This window comes from Cydia fagiglandana, chromosome Z, assembly GCF_963556715.1.
Source record: "Cydia fagiglandana chromosome Z, ilCydFagi1.1, whole genome shotgun sequence".
Classification (NCBI taxonomy): domain Eukaryota; kingdom Metazoa; phylum Arthropoda; class Insecta; order Lepidoptera; family Tortricidae; genus Cydia; species Cydia fagiglandana.
In genome coordinates, this window is record NC_085959.1 from 9,366,949 (window position 1) to 9,383,265 (window position 16,317).

General features: G+C 38.6%; 1 protein-coding gene across 2 annotated transcripts in view; it reads right to left on the reverse strand.

Moving 5' to 3' along the window:
• Positions 1-2,866: 2,866 nt before the first annotated feature.
• LOC134678723 (epidermal growth factor receptor) overlaps positions 2,867-16,317 on the reverse strand; it is a 123,752-nt gene continuing 110,301 nt past the window's right edge. For both annotated transcript variants that reach the window (XM_063537389.1, XM_063537388.1), the window contains exons 2-5: positions 10,115-11,515; positions 9,570-9,702; positions 6,805-8,641; positions 2,867-6,573 (exon numbers count right to left, since the gene is read on the reverse strand). In XM_063537389.1, the coding sequence (XP_063393459.1) occupies positions 5,728-6,573; positions 6,805-8,641; positions 9,570-9,702; positions 10,115-11,515 (4,217 nt within the window). In that variant the 3' untranslated portion in view covers positions 2,867-5,727. The remainder of the gene's footprint in view (positions 6,574-6,804; positions 8,642-9,569; positions 9,703-10,114; positions 11,516-16,317) is intronic.

The following is a 16,317-nucleotide window of genomic DNA, read 5'->3' on the forward strand; positions in this document are numbered from 1 at the left end:
ATTGGCTTTTACTGTCAACGATTGGCACTTAACTAGGCCCCCTTGTAGATTTTCATCTTCATGTCTCAGTTCTTGTTTTGTTCTGCCTACGAAGCAGGAGGTCCCGGGTTCGAATCCTGATAAGGGCATTTATTTGCGTGTTCATCACAAATATTTGTTCCTTATGGATGTTTTCTATGTATATAAGTATTTATATATATGTGTATATTATATATGTTGCAGTCAAAACTGTGAACTGGTCAAAAGAACTTTTAACCGACAAAAACAGGCAAAACTGCTTTTGACTGAGCATGTTGGTCAAAAGTAGTTTTACCTGAAAATCATTGGTCTGTTTTTGTCAGTTAAGTTCTTTTGACCAGTTCACACTTTTGACTGCGACATATATATGTCGTCGTCTAGTACCCACAACAAAAACCTTATTGAGCTTACTGTGGGACTAGGTCGATCTGTGTAAAAACTGTCCTATGATTTTTTTCCTACCTATTCCAGTCGTGACAAACATTCCACGTTAAATTTTATAGTATAGTAAATATTTACTTTAGACATATCGGATTATTTACTAGATTTTCAAATATATTTTATACTTTAATTAGAATATGTTATATATCTACTTACGGTTGATTTGTAAAGAGTAAAGAGCTAGCTCGACCTAGTACAGTAGTGGCGGGTTGTTATACTAATAGCTAGCTAAGGAATATTGGTTATGCTTATTTTTTCCTTCAAAACATCGTAGCCACTGCGACTTAATGTAAAATTCCGTCCATATTTGTATTATTCAGTGTAGTGCAATTGTAAATATATAAGTATACCTTTTATATACATAATATAATGCATTTCATCAGCACATATGCCGTTTTGTTACCATCGTTGAAACTAAGTTTGACCAATTGTAAATCTTATTACTTAGAAATAAGGTGGTCAGTTAACTGCGTTGTTGTGGTTTCATGTCTAAGACCAAGCCATTTAAAAATAATCGTCTGTAAGGACTGTATCGTTTATTATAAATACAGATAAAACCTGGTCTAACTGTTGACCTGTGTATTATTTTGTATTACTATGTTCTTAAGGTATAATCTGGAGGTATTTTTAAGCCATATCTGATATAAGAAGGTTTTACATTTATTTTATTTTAGGGACTTTATGATGATTTTAATACCCTCTAGCAAATGTAATTCGGACAAGCCTATCGAACTTAATTTGAGACTATTTCACCGATTCCTTGGTCCGATTTAAAGAAACAAAAGGTTAATATGCTGCCAAAATATGCCATCTAAGTGTCCTTTTCATGATTGCTCAATTGAACATCCACAGAATAAATGTGGTGAATTTTTATCTTTACATGAAAACGACTTTTTATGCAACATTTTGGATTCCCGTCAAATTCTGACGCCAGCGAAATGAGGGAAACAGCTAAAAGAATCTACGGAAATCCAAAGCCTAACGGACATTCATGGCGTTGAACCATGGCTAGAACAGGTCGATAGAAACGCTCCATGATGGTTATATTGTATACCAAAGTCGGGGTTGTCGTAAGTAACATGCCATATTCTCTAAAAGGCCACCAAGCACAGATCCAAAACTTTTTTTCCAACTAAAAGAAATGATTAGACTATGCCCAGATGTTTCGCTTTACGATTCATATGTAATTGCTGTTTACATAGTACGATTTTTTTGTGTAATATCTCGTCTTGTTCGTAAACCGTTAATTTTCTTGTAGTATTTGTCCAAAATCGTTGTAGTTAATCCGGAGGATTGGGTAAATATTGTCCAAACCATATGCTTTACGTGATCTCCCAGGACGAAATGTTACTTATTATTAAAGCACAAATTAAACTATATGTGTAATTTTTTAATAAAAATATAATACCAGGAAAAACGGCTAAGTAAAGTTGTATTCATAACAAACGATACAGTCCTTAGAACAAATGTACCATCGTCCACACTGATAACTGCCCTTATGCCTTCTGTAATAAGGTCCACCGATGTACAGTTAGAAGTGTTTCTGTTTGTGCAGTCGCCATCAGATATATCGGAGCGGCCGAGGTGCTCATAAATATCTGAGCACGCCTCTATTGTCAAGGCGTTAGTGCGTGTTCAGATATTGTGAACACCTTGGCCGCTCCGATATATCTGATGGCGACTGTACATGTCTAAACTTCTAATTTTCAATAAAATAAGAGACAAGCAATGAAAAAAAATGACAATCTCCGTTATCAGTTCGGTTAAATATACCGATATGAAATGTTGTACTTTTACCTACGTAAAATCTATCAATTTAACATTCATTAAATTACACGATTATTTTAGATGTAAGGGTTAATTACTTTATGTACGTACGTAATTTGTCGTTTATGCTATTTTACATCCTTATTTGATAACGAACTTAATTGTATTTTTTAATTTTACATTTTAACAATAAATGAATATACTATATACGTCCAAATGTTTAATATTGTATCCTCGCCCAATTAAAAAAAAAATCCAATTGTTCGTCAAGTCTAATCATTTTGTTTTCTCCAATCTGCTGACTTAGCTTCTTGACATCAAATGCGACTTCGCACGGCGCTCCGGCGTTCGAGTGGAACATCGCTATATACGCTGTCACGCTCGAATACCGGAGCGACTTACAAATGTCAGAGTGATAGAGTCTGTGCGGAAAGAGAAGAGTCGCGGAATGTATGGAGCCCAATATATTCCACGACTCTTCTCTTTCCGAACAGACTCTAACGGCAACGGCGTATATTAGACGGGAAGTACTTAAATAGGTTCATATTAATTCGTTGTACGGCGAATACGGTATTTGTTTCAGTGATTGTGAATTGTGAAACCACTTTATTAATAGGGGATAGAATAAAACAAGAAGTTATTTAATTTCTTTAATTACATTTGTTTCATCAAGGTACAAGTACATAAAACCGCATACTTCCGCGCGAAAGCGCAAAACAATGTTAGCCATGTCAAAACTATTTATTTACATATAAACTATGTTCGATATATCGAAATGCATTTATTACATATAATAAAATTACATATGTATAGGCATATTTGCCAAGAATTACACCAAGATAAGTCAGTAACAATTTTGATAGCACACCCAGTGGAAGTTTGATTATTTATGCGTCATAATTTCATAGAATTTTAACGCTTTAGATAACACTTGCAGTGCGTGTTATCAAAATCGTTGCAGACTTACCATGGTCTAACTCTAGTGATGTGCCAATGTCAGAATCGATCTTTCTGTTTAGAAACGATCATGACTTGGGCTCTAGAGTCGGACCAAGAAAAGTCTGCAGCGGATTTGATAGCCCACGCAGTGCAAGTGTCATTTATACGTCATCATTTCATAGAAGTTTGACGTTTAAAATAACACGTGCACTGCGTGGCCTATCACATCCGCTGCAGACTTTTCATGGACAGACTCTATTTGCACTTTGTGTTTATAAGCTTTGTTTGAACGAGTCTTTTGAATCTGCACTTCGTTGTCTAATAACTACATGGAATACTAAAAAACCGAAATGTTGAAATAATTTAAGATGGCTACGGCACCCTATAAAATAACTTTATCTTCATCAACGGTAAAGATTAATATGCTTAAATCGTTGCGTAGATAACTATCTTTTCAGTTTGTATTTTGTATTTTATTTGTGAAAAACTCTTACGGGCTTACAGGTGACCCCAAAACGTTCACAAGATAAAATTACCATACTAACAATGTCAACTTACATAATAAATAAATTAAATTAATTGCATTTTGTTTAAGTATGACAAGAAAATCAACAATATATACAGGGTCATTTTTGGACCGTTAGCCATATTGTGCGAAGTAATTATGAGGCTATACTGAACAACTTTTTCTATGGGACCAACTCCGAAACCACAAATTTTTTTTGGCCGTTTCATAGATTTTGGTCGAGTGGATGTCGACGGTTTCTATGGGAAGGCCAAATTATTTTTCGGGATTTCGGGGTTGGTCCCATAGAAAAAGTTGTCCAGTGTGACCTGCCTAATCACCTCGCACAATATGGCTAACGGTCCAAAAATGACCCTGTATTTACATTTCAGATGACTCGTTCAAGCATCACTAACGCTTAATCAAGTAATATGTAGGTAATTGAGCTAAAATGGGGTTCTATTTCAATTAGTTTGTAGCGTATCTTTAATGGCACAATGTTCTATAGTTCTTCAGAATTAATGTATAGGGAGTTTACGTCCATACGAGAAGGTACCTTACTAAGTACTTAATATAAGTCCGTCGATACTACTACTCGTGTCTTAGTACAATAGAAAATACTTATGAGGTTTGTCAAGAGGGACGGGCACATTCCATTTCATCCATTGATGTGAAACATCTTTTAGCAGAGTTTATTTTCTACAAAAAGTGTAAGTACTGTAACTTAAGACCACGCTAACGTATTTAGATGCACGACATACAAAATACCAACCGCACCCTGTTAGGTACCTTATCTTATGGAGCATCACAAATACATCCCATATTTTTATGCAGCTAACTTTTATAAACCTAACGCACTTTACCTTTATTAGGTATTATATATCTCCTATTACTATATCGAATATATTTACAAAATTAAATGGCAAACGAGGGTTTGGTCAAATAACAAGACTTAAACTAATATTTTACTTTACACTATCATATTTGCATTTAAGGTGAATATTTGTGCTTCCAGCCTACGCTTGAAATTCAAGCGCAATACTTATTTATAACGTCTTTTAAACTTTGCTTTATATATTTTTATATTTACATGTATATTTTAAGTCTAATAATAAATAGCCGCAGAGCTGTCTTATATTTTCAAGGAAGCAACACTATTAATTTTACTTGATCCCAACGTACACTATTACAGTACTCACTACTATCAAAAGTATTTAGTTTCTATTACTCGTACTGTCCATTCCAGGTATAGTATTTTTTTTAATTATTTTATATCGATTTCATCGTATTTATGTACAGGCTTAAACAAAAAATGGCTCCGAACAACCGGCAAATTGCAAGCAAGATTGGCCTTGTTGTTGTGGACCTTAAGTTTACGTAGTTTAAGATCCCTTATATATTTTATATAAAGGTTACGTGAAGTTTAGGAAGATATTATTGACATCTAGTGTCCGCAGGCAAGAACAGGTATAAATATCTACCTATATAAAAAATGATGGCTACAAAAAAATAGAAAGTGTACAAGCTCGGCCACTTCCAATAAAGAAGTGCGACGCATGGGCTAGGTATAATGGCGCAGCTAACGCTTTAGTATTCACATAGTTCCGTGTTCCAGCCTTTTTATATTCCATTTCGCTGGTCTCAATGTAATAAATCTAATTATCACAGCTTTATAATTAAATAACACTCCCTAAGTTAACGTATCAAAGAAAATAAACATAGCCTTCCTTATATTAAATTAATAAATAACTTAAATATACATATCAGTGCGTGGGCACCCTATAAAAATATTTTTTACAATTTTTGTTTTATAACAAATGCTTACTCAGATGCAGTAAAAAAAATAACAAAATGCTTTCACATTAATAACTAAATAAAATTCTTAAGTTGATGTGTTCCCAACAAACTAACACTAGCCATCACTCAAATGGCACGGAGCGCGCGAGCGCCTTAAGTAAACAGTCACCAGCGAGAGATCAGTCCCGAGCACACTCAGCTCGCAGTCCGTAACACGCACCACTAGCCGCAGGTGTCCTACAGTCCACAAATCACGAAACTCAAACTGTTGTTTCGTTCTTGCGTAGCGGCTGCAGCTCTCTTTGCAGGTCGTTGTAGTATTCATGGTCAGACATAGATTCCTCTTCCACCGAGCGCTGGGGCAGGTACTTGCTGGTACCGGGTTGAGGCACTTCGCCACTCGCACCACTAGCGTCACTCGCCAGCGACTCCAAGGGCACGGGTTCAGTGGGGATGCCCAGTGTTTGTGTGGGCACGTTCTCGTCGCTCATTAAGTATTCGGGATTGTCCACACAACGCTTGGGCCCGAGCGCTACGAAGCCAGTATACCGCAAGTCCTTTTCCGGGCTTTCGCCACCCTCGCCTATTAGATCCATGTAAGTCGAGGCGTTTTGGTTATGCTGCGGCGAAGGCATTAAATAATCGTCCTCGTCTAAAGGCAAGTTTAGCTTGAGGTTGCCGACTTGCGCCTCTTTTATCTTGGACATACTGTCGAAGTCGCCGCCGTCAGTTCCGTCTGGCCGCTTCGTGTCGCGGTACCGCGAGCTCGAGCCGTCGGAGGCACATACTCCATTGTTGTAATAGTGTCTCATCTCGGGGCCATCTGGATTTGACTGGTTGTATCTCAACATTTCATGATCCCATGCTTCGGCTTTGGAACCTTCAGGAGTGGCGCTTTCTTGACCGGCAGCATTGTGAGCCCAGGACGAAGATGTACATGGCTTCAATGAGCTAGTTTGAGTATCCACTCCAGCACTGGTAGCCGAATTCGAAGTAACAGTGCCAGCACCTGACTTGAACTTTGGTTGAAGGTACTCGTCTGCCTCTACGAGGGACTCAGGACCTTCCATTGCTGATGAAAGGTTTCGTATTAGCTCTTTTTCATCCTGCAACAAAAAATAGTTTCCTTATAGTAGTCATAACAATCGAAAATCTTAACGTCCAAAACGAGGAATTAATGGCAAGAGAAATTGCACAACTTATTTTTTTAAATTTATTCGTAATAAGTATTAAAAAGGTTTCGAAACCGGAGGAGACTGCAATTTATTAAAATTCAAATTTATGAACTTTGAATAAAGCCCGTGAAAAGAGTCTCAAAAACTTGATCAAATGTTTACCTGTGAAGAATAGGATGGAAGTCGCATAAACTTATCTCCAGGAATGACAAGATAGCGCCCGGGATCTCTCGCCATCTCAGCAAAGGTGTCTGCAAGCTGCTTGAACGTTGGTCTGCTCTCGGCGTCCAGCATCCAGCACGACACCATTATGCAGTAAATGTCCAACGTGCAAATACTCGGTTGAGGGAGTTTCAGTCCATTCTCTATCAAACCGGGCACATTTTTCGCATAAATATTTTCATATGGACGAGCACCGTAACTCAAAATTTCCCATATAGTAACACCAAATGCCCATACATCACTTTTGTGCGTAAATATTCTATGCTGGATACATTCTAAAGCCAACCACTTGATTGGCATTTTGCCGCCGGCAGCTTTGTACTCAACTTCGTTTATATCTAATAGTTTTGCTAAACCGAAATCAGTAATTTTGACACAATTTGGAGTTTGTACTAAGACATTGCGAGCGGCTAGATCTCTATGGACTAGCCTCTTTTCTTCTAAATATGCCATGCCTCGAGCTATTTGGGTGCACCAATTTAGGAATGCTTTTGATCCAATCTTCTCTTTGTGCGTTCGAACGTAGTCTAGGAGACAGCCCAGCGGCATCAGCTGAGTGATCAACATCATCTGACTGGTCATGCATACGGCAAGTAATCTCAGGAGATTAGGATGTTCCACACTCGCCATTATATATGCTTCTTCTAGAAACTCCTTACTGGTGTTCGCGCCAGTTCCTTCCTTCAAAACTTTAATAGCTACCGGAACTTTTACATTTTCTCCTTCTGGAACCCAAACTCCTTTATACACTTTGCCAAAGGCACCAAATCCCAACATACCTCCTCTGCGTAGCTCGGCTTCTTTCACAATTCGAAGTTTGGCAAGATTGGGTTTGACATCAGTCGGGCGTAGGGGTTCGTTGTCATCACATCCAGTTAATACCATTGTCATTTTGACTGCGTCTTTCTTAGCCTTTGCATTTTGCCGGCAAGTGTACCCGATAATGCCGAGAATCAACAGCAACACAAACGCAAATATTAAGACGATTATGAGTACTGTTGGAGTCCTTGCAGTTATTGGCGCTTTAACGCTGCTGGTCGCCGAGCAATATGGCTCGTCAATCGTATTCTGTAGCTGCTCGTCGAATAATATTTTATTGGGCATGTCCGGGGGGCAAGTGCTAGTGCAATTGAAAGCTTGTTTGTTGTCGATTGAATTCGATTCGCTTAAGAAAACCTTAAGAGACTGGCATTTGATGCAGTCTGTGGAATCGGGGCCGGTGCACCCACGGCACTCGTGGTGGCATGGGGTGCATGTCCTGCTGTCAGTGTCCGTAAAATGATCGGTAGGGCATTCGTCTTCACACTGATCGCCACGTTTGAAACCGTTGCAGACTTGACAGACTTGCTGGTGTATGCCAAATCCGGTGCACTTGATGCAAAGAGGATGGCACTTTCGACAGACGATAGTGACTTTCCCTTCTAACGGTTTGACGTCCCCGACCCATTCGTTGTAGTACCCATCGGGGCACGGTTCGTATTCTCTGAGGCATTGCTCGACTGTGGCTTCGACGGTTATGATGGCCTTTTTGCAAGAGTTGCAGCCGTTTTCTCCAACGGTATTCTCGGGGCCGGTGCAGCCGTTGATACAGTTGGCGTGGCAGGGCAGGCATGTGCCATTATCGGAGACGTAGCGCGACTCAGGGCACTTGGCGACGCAATAGGGCCCGTCGCGCACGTGCCGGCAACTCGTGCAGTCGGCCAACGTGGGTCCGGTGCAGCCATCACGGCACTCGTGGTGGCACTTCTTGCACGTTTTCTCTCCTGACTTGTAGAGCCTGAAATGTGAAAAAAAAAATGAAAATATTATTTTATGATTATGATAAACTAAACCATAACCAAGACTACCAAGAGACAGTATTGAAGCAAGATACATGTGAAGTAGGTACGCTTCATATGTTTGATGCATTGTAAAATAATGAAATGCAAAGAAGTAAACGGTGTATTGACAAGTTTTTTCAACTCCTTTCAAAATGGAGCGCGCATTTTTACGTTGATTTCTGAGTATTATTTAGAAACAAAGCTCGGCCGTCGAACCAGACGTCCCACACGATGTTGTTGAAAAGGTAATTTGTGTGACTAACAATTTTATACCATGCGTCAAAAACAGCCATCGTTTTGCCAAAACATTGTGACTGATATATGAGGCATGTTAAGCCACTATTAAAAACCAAATCAATACTGACAATAGTTACAGTTAAAGGATTGGCATAGTTCCTATCGGCTGATTCTTCAGTTTCGATACAACTTGAACGAATTATTGAAACACCAAAACAAAACCTAAAAAATCTCTATTACTTATTTTCAAAGCCCGGACGACGGGAGCAAAAATGCACTTTTCACTAGTGCTTAATTAAATATCGACTATTCTGTCGACATCCATACGGACAATTTTTGAATCAATGAATTTCTGATTTGAAGAGTTTCTTTTTTGAAGAGTTGATATTTAACTAAGCACTAGTGAAAAGTGCATTTTTGCTCCCGTCGTCCGGGCTTTGCTTATTTTATGTTACGTCTATATCTAAAAAAACACAACATAACTATAATGTTACAGATATTTGTGTTTATATTCATCTATAAATATTGTCATTTAACATATACTTAAATGATAAATAGAGATACGCATCGGTATTAGGTAATAATGATATTTTTCATAATAAAACTTATACCAGACACGAAACGTATAAGTATACAAGGTATACATACCCCGGCAGAACAGTGCAGTTTTGTAGGCAAGTCTCTTCGTACTTGTAGTTCTGACAGGAGAGGCACTGGGCGGGGCCCGGCCCCCAGCACCCGTCGGCTGAACATTGCGGATGGCAAACCAAGTGATTTTTCTCTGTTGAAAAGATACTTGTTAAGGAAAATAGACAGAAAATCAATCGCTCAGCAAAATTGTTAATAGGGTTAGTGTAAATAACTAAATAAAATTATCATTATATTGATTTATATTTTGAAGATTTCCAGAATTTATTAAAAATACTGGACCCAATCGTAAATAAAATATACTTAAAATTCACCTCCGTCGTTCAGACGCAATTTTGCGCCGTGTCCTGGCGGAAGACAGCGGTAATTTTTAGATATACTTTATAAAGGATTAAATCCTGTTTTATTTTTTAATAAATTGTGATAATTCATTCGCTAGCGTTTAAAAAGAAAAATCGCAAAGGCAAAATGTACTTACAACTAAATTAGACTACGACTCTACTATGAGGATCCTCAAATTTAACAAATCGCTAAGCTAAACTCACCACATGTAGCTAAATCTCCGTTGTGCTGAATGATTTGCTTATGATCCTTCGATTTAACTAGTTTGTTCCATGCGATATGGTCTACAAAACAGAGGTCCTTGTTTTCCATTATCGCTATGGCACCTGAATTTACTCTCTTCAGAGACTTCAAGCCTAGGGATTTCAGCGACGTCTTTACAATATACAGAGAAGCGAAAAGATTCTCGACCACTTGCCGGCCTCCGATGACTTCCAGATTCCGGAAGTAAGAAAGACTCGTGAAATTCGGATGGTGCGCTTGCACGTTCAGGTACCCCGTCACCTCGCGCACTGTGCTAAATACCTCTAATTGGTCAGGGTTCATCTTCGGGTACCGTGCACCAAAAGAGTAGTCTGGATTAACTTGCGAGAACCCTGTGAAAGTCATTTCCAATATCTCTATCGAGCCATCTATAATAGTGCAATCTTTGAAACTGTTGATGTTTCCCGAATGAATAGGCTTCTCTGCTCGGCAAGTCTTAGGGCACGTCACGTTGCAGGATATACATTCCCCGTTAACCGCCGTTTTGTCCGGTGGACAACTTCTTACGCAGGCTCCCGTGTCTTTAAGGAGGTGTTCAGGGCAGCTGCGAACACATGTAGCTCCATACGCATATTTTCCATTTGGGTTAGGCTCCCAAGAATAGGTAGTGGAGTTGTATTTCTCCATTCTCGGACATTCCTGCGAGCATGTGCCTTCATTGTAAAAGTTGCGGCAGGCAAGGCACTGAGTGGGCAGCGGGCCGGTGCAGCCGCCGGCACAGAAGGTGTTGCAGCAGTCCCGCGGGTTCGGTCCGAAGCAGCGCCCTTGTGCGCACTGAGGGCTGCATATAGTTTTAGAAAACTTTTGGCAATTCTTCGGCCCTTCTCCCCAGCAGCCCTGCGCGCAACTCTCATCACAACGGGGACAAGCTCGCTCCGGCACAGAGAAATCGTATGCATATACATATGTGGCGTTAGGGCCTGTAATTATCTCCTCCCAGTTTATAGTTTTTACGTGACATAGGTTGAAGTTATTATAGATGCCAACGCTGCCTCGCAGTATGTCACGAAGGGCCGGCAATTCCAATGTAAAGGCGTTGGACATGGTGACCATGAGCGCGAACTCTTCGTCTCTCACATTTAACTTGAACAGGGTCCGCCCACGAATGATTTGGAGCTGAGGCAATATGATCCTCGTCACACTCACGTGGGAAATGAGCACATAGCCGGTCACCTCCCTGATATACTGCAGGAAGGACAAGTCCATCGTATCGTTCTGGAGCCATGTCAACTCGAGGTTTCCGTCTACGTATGTACAATTGGTGAAGCGGTCTCGAAGATTCCGGTAGTGCGTTTCGCGATTCGAAGGCACCGACATCCGGCCGTTGGTACCGATGCATACTGAAAAAACAGAAAACAGGTATTTAAAAAAATGAGTCCAGACATTCAAGATCATAAAATGGCAATTAGTCAATTGATTAGTCAATAAAATATAGGTTGTGGAAAAAGTCCTTGAAGGATCATCGAGTTATGAGTAGTTTGCCTAACGAAGAGGCGGGCCGGTGTGGGCGGGCTTTAAAGCCAGTTTCCTCGACCACGTAGCGCGCGCCGCGCTGCCGTCCGCGATCAACGCGGGCGCACAGCATCCAACGCTGCGTGATTACACTCTCCGAGCCGGCATGCGACGCACGAGAGTACATGTATTAGGAACTACTGATAACTGCCAAATCAACCGCGTTCACGAATTCTACTCAAAATTTACCGTTACGCAGCTTATTATTCTAACAGACTAATACACAGTTGTACTATTTTCGATACTAATGTCAAGACTAAGTTACTCGTAGAACTCTGTTTTATTGTTTTGTAAATTAAACAATGTCAATTGTTAAATTCGGTTTATGGTTGAACCGAGTCTTTGTATCTATCTAGTTGTTGTGACGGCGCGGCGCACGCATGTTTCATAGCTAAAACTATATTGTAACTTACCACGTTGAATTTGGAATGTAGCCCTAACCAAAACAAAAACTTATTTGCGTTTGATTTCATTCAATAGATAGGTACATCTGTTTTCTATGAGATTACATATAAAGACATATCCTTATCGATTAAGAGATTAAAATGTGCTTTTAGCTTGTAAGATACACGAGTAAAAAGTATCTTTATACCATATACACATTTTCTCTGTAATTTAAACCTCTTAACTTTATCGAAGTTTTTCAATTACTTAAGTTACTTACACTAACTTAGGTATGTTCTTATCATTTCATTATAAACTAAACAAACTAAGCTACCTTTTAAATTTGACGATGTCCCGTCTCAACTCACTTAACATCTCATCTTAACCTCAACTCTCAAACAAATGAACATTCAAAAGATTTATTTTAGAACAAAAAACTATTGTCACATTCCCAAAATTAAAGACATCAATACTTAAGTTGCATTTAACTACCTGCACACTTTAAGTGCCGCGACATTTCTAAATCATAAGACAAGACAACGCTGCCCGTTTTTTGTGTACGCAGAACCAGTGGTATTCAAAAGGTAGAATTTACCTGGTCGTCCAAATAATGGAATGTTTTTTTAACCTATCCCGCGGTGTAGACAGTGTAGTGTTACCGTCATACGATCTCTCGAGAGGTTTTTGACTACGCAACTAATATTTATACTTCAGGTAACGAAATGGTTTATTAACTAAACTGGTTGTGAGTGTAGAGGAATTTTTATTCTCATATTTTTGTAATAAAATTGAGCTTTACTATGTATCTAATTAAGACACGACTTTGACTCCCCTGTTGTGAAGATTTCCATTAACATTATGGGTGAAATGATTAAAGTATCTTTATATTTTTATCTATGCCTCATTACATTAACCGTACGGTTAATAGACGTATGGAGAGATTATACACAATTTGTATCATTCTCAGCGGAATAATAGTAACATGTAGATATACTACTGTATACGCACGATGAGAAAGCAATAAACGTCTAACAAATTCGAAATCTCCATTGGAATGTATCTTCCATTAAAACGGGTACATCGACCATCGGCGCGTGTTCGGCCAAAGGTGTTAATGAGTTTTGCCTACATTCCGAGTCGCTGTGGAGATCCTAGTGCATAAAATTATATGCATAATAAAATAATGTCAAAAATGACACATAATGACGCGTGGGCATTTAAAAATCGCTTTAAATTTCGAATAACACGCCGAAGGTTTACGTAAGTTGGTTGGGTTAACTCCCACGTGATAGCACGGCGAAGTAAAGGAGGCTCTCGGTGTTAGAAGGTTGGTTGGTGATGTATGATAGTTGTATTTGACTCGGTTGGCTTGTGGGTAGAAATCCGGACGCTCGACCCGGTTACCGATGACACGGGAGATAATATTGAGCCTGCGTTGCGCTCGCTGCCTCCGATGCAGCTGATATTATACAAGTATGACATGTATCAACAAAGCCCATGGGATTTGTAGTAACATTGTAATTAGAAAATGTTTGACTACGGATGTGTAAAGATTCTATAACTATAACATTAAATGTAATTAAGTACCAGGTTTGTTTTCTTCACAAAATGGTCAATTTTGTATTGGTCTTTTTAAGTTCGAAAGCTGAAGAAGTGCAACGAAGCAGTCCATGTTACAAAAAATAGAGATACGTAGTTATAAGTAGGTAGGTACAAGGTACATACCTATGCTTATTGTTTCGATTTACTTATTATCCAAAAAAACAAGTTAAACTTAAATTTTCAACAATAACACTTTGATCTTAATATTACAGAATTGATATGCCACTTTTACAGACACAGAATATTATAAAAACTCTTTTAGTAAAAGTTCCTACCTTCTTAAAGTGCCGAGCATCTCAATATTGCAATAAAATAAACATACGGCGTAGGTACTTTAGTTGGATTAAAAATTCATTAACTCTATGTAAAAACAAGTCGCGACGTTACGAACCTGGTCCAAATTAAATACAAATGAATCGGCCGCTGCGCTTAAAACCCCTTTTGAAAATACCACGGTTATACATTTCCAAAGGAATATGTGGACAAGTTTAGAAGGCAGTGTTTTTCTCGATCCGATCTTTCCCAGTCCCCTTAACTGTCCCTGGCGTGGTAACATGGCGACAGGTTTGTCTGCGAACGATCTTTTTATCCAGTTACTTGAATTCTGAAGCGCTGGAACCAGTTTTCGCCTTCTCCACATGACTGTGCTAACCGTGCCTTTCACTGTAATTCGTCATTGCGAGCGATTACATTGTCGCGTGCGACTATGTTTCGTTATTGGCTATCGAAAGAAACCTTCAATGGACTTTAAAATTTAAAAATATCGAGTATTTTTCCATGAAAGTGAAATATTATCATTTTTACGGTGTTGCTCAATTTTTGCCGCCTTAAATGCACTTGTGTATTGAGGGTACGTTTTAAGCTTATGCAACCCCGCTCGTTTAATTACGAGGATATACGATAGGGACTTATTCAGAAAATTTGTACGTCATAATCATATTGCACAACCCGTAATCTACCCTATTGCGGCAAAGACAAAACACTAAAACAATAAAAACATACTAATATCTTCCATACACCAATGTCAGCTCCGTTACTCGGCAGAATATATCATCAAATTAACTTAATAAATCAATTGTATCAGTTTCTAAGCGGCTTTTACATGCCAATAGACCTAATAATGAATTATTGACAAATACCTTACAATAAATCACAAGCAGTTGTATAGTACTAGGTACTAAAACGTATTACTTAATTTATACCTATGTGTTTATGGCATTATAAGCTAGCTTATTCCTCCCTCTTAACGACAAGATTGAGAAGTTAAACTTGTTAAAGTCAAATATGGCGTTGGCAGCTGTCTTCCACCCATCCCAAGTGCCTAAACTTTCCATACAAGCAAATTAAATGTAAACCAAAAATAAAATTATAAGCCTAAGTTTATAAGAGTGGCAAGATTGCTGGACACATGTCCACTGCTGGGCAAAGTCTATACAATGACCGGTTGTGTACGGTCAGCCAAGAAAGTGGTCTACCACTTTTCGACTCTATCAATCAGATGATAGAGTCGGAAAGTGGTAAACCACTTTCTTGGCTGACTATACCTGTTCCCTTCTAACCTAACGTTCTTCATCAGATAGTCGCTGGCTTGTTCAAATGCTTCCCGAGCTGCATTCTCCAGCTCAAGTAGGTATACTTTGTAAGTACCACAAAGTATTATGTTTTAGGCGTGAAATCATGTATGTAAATTACCACGAATAGACATCATTTTAGAAACTAGATGTTATTCTTCGTATAATTAAGCTGATTAGTGTGATGTGGCCGTTACTGGAACTAGTTTCGAGATTTGTCAATAAGATATAGTGCTTATGGGAAATGGATTTTTAATGAGCCGTTAATGTGCATAACAAATAGGCAAGCTATTTGGTGATAGTTGGTGATAGGTATTCGAGTTATTTGGGAAGTTGGTACATAACTCGCTTAAAGATAAATGATCCGCATTTTACTTATATTCTTGGGTACATAACAGAATATAACATATTTATTTATATATGTATGTATGTATGCATGTTTGTATATATGTAGGTGTCTATTGCTATTATCTTTATATGTGTAGTTTATAATTAGAATATTGTTTAGAATAACCTGATTTGTGATTCATAATTCTTCTCGTTGTCTACAATCCTGCACTAAGTACAAGTTTTCTGATTGACCCAATGGTTGACTGGTAGAGAATGCCTTAAGGCATTAAGTCCGCCATTTGTACATTTTGTTATCGTACAATAAAGTTTAAATAAAAAAATAAAAATAAAATAACTGGCTGAAGAACTTTCAATGTGCTAGGAGCATCCCTGCGGATGTTATTCCCTGAATTTACTCGCCATTTAACGTGACGTCGTATTTGTTAGCCCCTTTTTTACGTTGGGAAATACACCGGGAACTGTATAGATATACAGGGTGATTCATGAGACGTGAGCAGGACTAATCCTGCACACTCAGTAACTGATAATTGATCGATCTCCGTCGTATTTAAGTAAAATAACTACACTTTTTCCTATTTTTCAACTTTTTGGTGAGGGCAAATTTAATTCTCTACAATCATGGTCACCCTACAAGACCTAATTAATAAACATAAAACCTCTTTTACGAAGGAAATAAAATGTCAAACCTTAGTGAGATACGAGTTTTCAAAAGTAACCAGAGC